This window comes from Epithele typhae, assembly GCF_022376455.1.
Source record: "Epithele typhae strain CBS 203.58 chromosome Unknown BXZ73scaffold_23, whole genome shotgun sequence".
Taxonomy (NCBI): domain Eukaryota; kingdom Fungi; phylum Basidiomycota; class Agaricomycetes; order Polyporales; family Epitheliaceae; genus Epithele; species Epithele typhae.
The window spans coordinates 370,675-376,674 of record NW_025954214.1 but is presented as its reverse complement, the minus strand read 5'-3'; the positions used below and the strand labels follow the sequence as shown (position 1 = coordinate 376,674).

The 6,000-nt window shown below is 53.3% G+C and overlaps 2 protein-coding genes across 2 annotated transcripts; both read right to left on the bottom strand.

The window, feature by feature from the left end:
• Positions 1-2,937: 2,937 nt before the first annotated feature.
• Positions 2,938-3,623, bottom strand: BXZ73DRAFT_77491 (uncharacterized protein; the record flags this gene model as incomplete). The annotated part of the gene is made up of 3 exons (XM_048022682.1): positions 2,938-3,264; positions 3,346-3,397; positions 3,424-3,623. The coding sequence occupies 3 exons, from the start codon at positions 3,621-3,623 to the stop codon at positions 2,938-2,940; spliced, it is 579 nt and encodes a 192-aa protein (XP_047878075.1).
• Positions 3,624-4,568: 945 nt separating this feature from the next.
• Positions 4,569-5,289, bottom strand: BXZ73DRAFT_77490 (uncharacterized protein; the record flags this gene model as incomplete). Its single annotated transcript, XM_048022681.1, has 3 exons — positions 4,569-4,754; positions 4,827-5,054; positions 5,185-5,289. The coding sequence occupies 3 exons, from the start codon at positions 5,287-5,289 to the stop codon at positions 4,569-4,571; spliced, it is 519 nt and encodes a 172-aa protein (XP_047878074.1).
• Positions 5,290-6,000: the final 711 nt, after the last annotated feature.

Here is a 6,000-nt window from a genome sequence, read left to right as displayed (position 1 = left end):
TGACACCGAGTTTTTTATCACTGATATTGGTAATATTAGATGAGTTAGTATGCCTGTACTAAACACCCTCTCCACAGCTGCATGTGTTGATGGAAATTGACCAAGCTGTTTGCTGGATCAGGTAGTAGCATGCAAGAGCTGTGGGTGTGCAAATCTGGAGGGCAGTAGCTGCAAAAGTGAGGGAGTAATGGGGTATGATATTCTGAAATGACATACCAAACACAGACATGGGATGAGAGTGTATCACATCCCAGACACCTAGATATATTCACAGAGGATGATTTAAATGCAATGCAGGAGAGAGCGCACAGAAATCAGGATTTCTGATGAAGATACAAGATATGTGTGGAAAGTGGAAGTTCTGAGAAAACACAACATGCATAAGTTCATGTGCAGACATTATATCAACAGGCTATTTGCTGCATCACAATTGAGTACTATTGGGGTGCTCAGATCGGAATTTGCAAGCTTATCGGTGATGAGATGCATATGGGGCACCATATGTCATTATTTCATGACATACAGTATCCTGACACAGCATATGCTCCGATTAGAATGCAAAAACATGGAATAGAACGGGGTATAACATAGCTATCCAACGCAGAAAAGACCTTGAAGAACGGTTGAGAATCAGTGGAGATGTGCAAGGTGAGCCAGAAGTGTGGTTGCAGTGAAAAGCGAGGTCAGAGTACATTCAGCATAAACCACACTTCTGGCTCACCTTGCACATCTCCACTGATTCTCAACCGTTCTTCAAGGTCTTTTCTGCGTTGGATAGCTATGTTATACCCCGTTCTATTCCATGTTTTTGCATTCTAATCGGAGCATATGCTGTGTCAGGATACTGTATGTCATGAAATAATGACATATGGTGCCCCATATGCATCTCATCACCGATAAGCTTGCAAATTCCGATCTGAGCACCCCAATAGTACTCAATTGTGATGCAGCAAATAGCCTGTTGATATAATGTCTGCACATGAACTTATGCATGTTGTGTTTTCTCAGAACTTCCACTTTCCACACATATCTTGTATCTTCATCAGAAATCCTGATTTCTGTGCGCTCTCTCCTGCATTGCATTTAAATCATCCTCTGTGAATATATCTAGGTGTCTGGGATGTGATACACTCTCATCCCATGTCTGTGTTTGGTATGTCATTTCAGAATATCATACCCCATTACTCCCTCACTTTTGCAGCTACTGCCCTCCAGATTTGCACACCCACAGCTCTTGCATGCTACTACCTGATCCAGCAAACAGCTTGGTCAATTTCCATCAACACATGCAGCTGTGGAGAGGGTGTTTAGTACAGGCATACTAACTCATCTAATATTACCAATATCAGTGATAAAAAACTCGGTGTCAAAGGCTGGAGGCGAACAAAGACTCAGTGATGGATTGAGGCAGTCAAAAAGTTGGTAATGAGGACCGGTAACAGGCACCAGCAATCAAAAACTCGGCAATGAAAGCAGTAATACACACAGATGTCCAAAAACTCGGTAATAGATACAGGCAGTCTGGTAATGAAGGCTGACAATATACACAGGCAATCAAAAAGTTGGAGGTACACAGGTGGTCAAAAACTCGGAGATACACAGGTGATCAAAAACTCGGAGATCGACCCCCGGGGGAGTCAATTACCGGCCCGGAGGTGACCCCGGGGGGAGTCAATTGCCGATTGCGGAGATCGGCTTGAGCCTTGCACTTTCTATCATGGGTTTCTTGCTCTCTCTTTGCGCATTGTGTGAATAAAAATGGAACTAATGGGCACCCATTCTGTCTGTTTCGGTTGCACAGCTGGTGCAGTTTCCTGTCCTTTCAGAGTACAGTTCCTGTGTCTCAGTGATATGATAAGCTGAAGAATTGCTCTGGCATGGGTGCACCTATACATGCAAAGAAACACAGGCATGCAATAGAGTATGCCAGTTCCCAGATGTGCTAATGGGAGCTGTGGAATGCTGGTGCATTCATATTAAGGGTGGGATATTAATAAGCTCATATGAGGGGTGAGACGCCGATGAGCTCATATGAGGGAGCGAGCTCATATGAGGGAGCGAGCTCATATGAGGGGGCGAGCTCATATGAGGGGGCAAGCTCATATGAGGGGGGCGAGCTCATATGAGGGGGGCGAGCGCCGAGCTCATATGAGGGGACGAGCTCATATGAGTGGCAAGGCGCTACAAAGTTCATATGAGGGAAAGACACTGATGCACTCATATAAGCAGCCACTTTTATAATATGTATAGGTGGCAGGGTGTGAGGGCACTCATATGTGTGGCTATGTGGTACATATAGACGGTAGTAGCAGGTATAGAGCGCCCACTCATATGAGCTTATCCGAACGCCAGTAGCGGTGTATGTTGTCATTGATATGAACGCCAGTGGCAGGGTATTCTGGCGCCACCCAGTGCACCAACGGAGATGTGGCCGACATAGGAAAGACAGGCGAGGTGGAGTTCCACAGCAGGACATGAGGTCTTGTCCATGACACCACATAGGGACGGCAGCGGCATCGATCATGGAGATCAGACGTACGAGGTGAGCAGGACAGTCGAGGCGGGCCAGGCAGTGGATGACGCGGGCGACGCAGGAGCAACAAGGACGAGGTGGGTGGTGCAGGTGACGTGGGCGAGGCAGGCGAGATGGGACAGGCGAGCGAGATGGGCGAGACCGACGAGACCGACGATGGACCAGGCAGGTCAGGCGAGCGATATTGACAAGGCAGGCCAAGTGAGCGAGGTGGGCGACACGGGGGAGGCGGTTGACGCAGGCAATGACAGTGTACGTCGGCCATGCCCATCCAGATGATCTCGTTGAGCACTGTGCTGCTTAGTACGTCGACGTGATCGGCCGACAGATCTCCCCCGCGAGGGATTGCGAGCGCGAGATGCGATGTGGACGAGATAAATGACCGTAGGGGTGAGGTGGGAGACTCAGCGTATGTCGTGGGTGACATGCCCGTGGAGGTGACGCAGGAACGGCGGCGAGGCGGCGAGGCGGGTGACGTTCGTGTGGTAGGCGACACAGTCACGGCCAGGCGGGTGGTGCGGGTGACGTGGGGGAGATGGGCCAGGAGGCCAAGACGGACGAAATGGACGAGGGGACGAGGTGGATGACACAGGCGTGATAAAGTGATCATCGGCCACACCCGTCGTGACCTTGAGGATGATTTTGTTGAGCACCATATTGTCCAGCACTTTGGCGTGCTCGCCCGATAAACCTCCCCCGGGAGGAACTGCCGGGACCAGGTTGTGCGGGAGCTGCGCAACCGACATCAGTTCAATGTGCCAGCACCTAACTTCAAACTCGGGCCGGCGCCTGATTCTGCCGGCTGTACGCACCGCGATCGCAGTACTTGTCCACACTCCTTCGCCCCACCTCGTCGTCGTCCGCCTGCTACAGCCGTGCGCCAAGCCTACCGAGGCTGGGTTCGCCCTGTGGGGTATGCGCGTCTTCGCGCTCCGAATCGCTCGCGCTGCGGGGCCCCCAGAGTGCCGTCCCTTGACGTCTTGCGCCCGGCGTGCCACCATACCATCTTGATACCCAGGGAAGACGCAAAGTGGATGAGGGGGGTGGGGAAGGGTGGGCACAGGGCCTCAGGCCTCAACGGCCTCAACATTGAACGCATAGGAGTGGCGAGGTGGTGGGAGAGGGCAAGGAAGACGCGATGCTTGAAACGTTGTAACGCACGTGCGCGCTTATCCAGCCCGTCTCTCCTTCTTCTCATGTCAACGCCTGCTTATTCGTGGTTCTATACACCAATAGCTGCACTTCTTATCCTAGCCCCCAACAAAATGCCAGGTACGTTCTAGGGGAGTCTCAACCTTAAATCCGCCACTGTACAGTACCTCAGCCTCACGGTACTCTCCGCCGCCGAGTGCTGAGCACGGACAACCTGTCCTCAATTCCTCTCCGTCCCCATCCTCCCTCTATACCACCGCCGTGGCCGGCACCTCACGCAAGGCGCCCCGACCTGAAAAGCGTACCGCCGATGTGCCAAACAGACTCACACCAACGGTAACACGACTCGCAAGCAGCCCGCACGGAGACACCATAGCCCATCGGCCCCCTCGAGTACGCCCCTCATTATTTCTCTGGCGTCTTCCCCCTCTCCCCCCCCTTCCCTAGTCCTATTGCGTCCATCCAATTACGTCCGCGCACACGCTATGTGAAGATGCGTGCAACTCAGACGACCCAGACTTTCAGCGCCCAGTGCCGCTGCCCTCCGTATCCTCAAAGTCGCTATTGCGCATGTCCTTCACCGCGCCGCGTTTCGACCAGCTACCATGCCCATCGGTTCTCATCAACGTCCTCATCGCACAGGCACGCCTCGTCCTCGCGCGCACCGCCTGTCGCCCAAGATCCGCGCTCGCGCTCCGCTCCTCCGCACTTCCAGCCCCGTTCTCTTTCTCGCTCAAGCTTCCCTTTCGCCACCGACGACTTTCAACCCTTAGCGCGACCACGGGTTGCCCCGCACATCACCGAGCCATCGTCAAGTATGGTAGAGACCCGGAAGTACGGTGAGTAATCCTTTATTTCTCGCATTCCGAATAACTGCACAATATCATTCAGCGTCGCCGTCACCGCCATGCAAGGCAACATCATGGTCCAGCACTGCGATTTCTCCCCAGTATGTGCTGGTTTGCTCATGCGATCTGTCCGCCTGTGAGCTGACGAACGACGACAGAAATATTTTCTCGTCCATTGTGGAGGCACACGACGACGTCATGGGTGCTGACCCAGAATCCACCTTCGCTGTTATAATGGCGGTATGAGATCATTATGAGTCATCATTTCCTCCCCGTCTAGTCGTATAGCTCACCAACACGCCCTTCCCCTGCTCGTTCAGCTCGAAACCCAGAATTGATGCGTTGAAGCACCGGCCAACGAGCACACCCCTGCCCGCGCGGTCCTTCCGCCGGCTCCCGAGCAGCGCCGTCATCGGCGTCCCAATCAGTCCGCCGTGAAAGACCACCAGGACGTGGACCGGCTCCTCCTCGTCCTCGTTGCTCTGCGCGGCTGCCTTCCGCGAGCGCAGCGCCGCCACGCGCTGCGTGTGTCGTCAGATGGTGCCGTTCGCGTTACGCGCGCGACAAAATCTGCCATCGGCTCGAGATTTATTGGGGCGTTGCTGCTCTCCGAGATGAACTCGCCCTGTCATTGAGTCGCCCATGAACTACCCGGCGCCGCGCCGCGGCGTGTGGCATCGCCCGAAGCCATCGAGTGGGTACGGGTGAGCCTTCAGGTGCGGTCTCCAAGTTCTTGTCGCCCAATCTGAAGTTCATCTCACACAGTCACACCCAGTTTGAACAACCCTGCCACTGTCGCCGACTCGTCCTGTCAGTGTTCGCGTTTGGACAACTCCGCTGTCATCATTTCAATCTCTCGCTCGCGCTCGCTCGCATCCATATTGTACCTACCATACTGTATAGACCTGAATAATACTGGATTACGCGCATATACGGGCATTTGTGGTCGACCTGCAATAGCAAAAAATTTCGGTACATCTGAACTTTCGGTCTTTTCAGGTCATTGCACCGCCCAGAAGTGATCGTCTTGATGTGCGCTCATGTTCATCTCATCCCTGTGCCACGAACCACCATGATCATTTCGAACCTGAGCAATTATCACTACGCACCCCATCCCAGATCGTCTATGCACCCAACGACGATCAGCCTAGATCGCCACCCTCAGAGAAGATGTTCATGGTCGAACATGGTGTTCCCAGCGGATGATCTGCCCCGTTCATCCCGGCCCGAGTGAATGACCGGCCCTGCTCAGCCCGACCCGGGTGGACGAACGGCCCTGTTCTATCTCTCACGTACACATGATAGTTGTGTATCAAGCCACACCTATGTAATGACCATACCTTGAACTGTGCAAAGCCCAGACATGATAAGTACCCATCATTCATCCCCTTGCAAATGCTCGTCACTGCTCATCACCCCCGTCTGGGATGATCGGTCCCGTTCCACCATGACAAATTTCTGTCATAA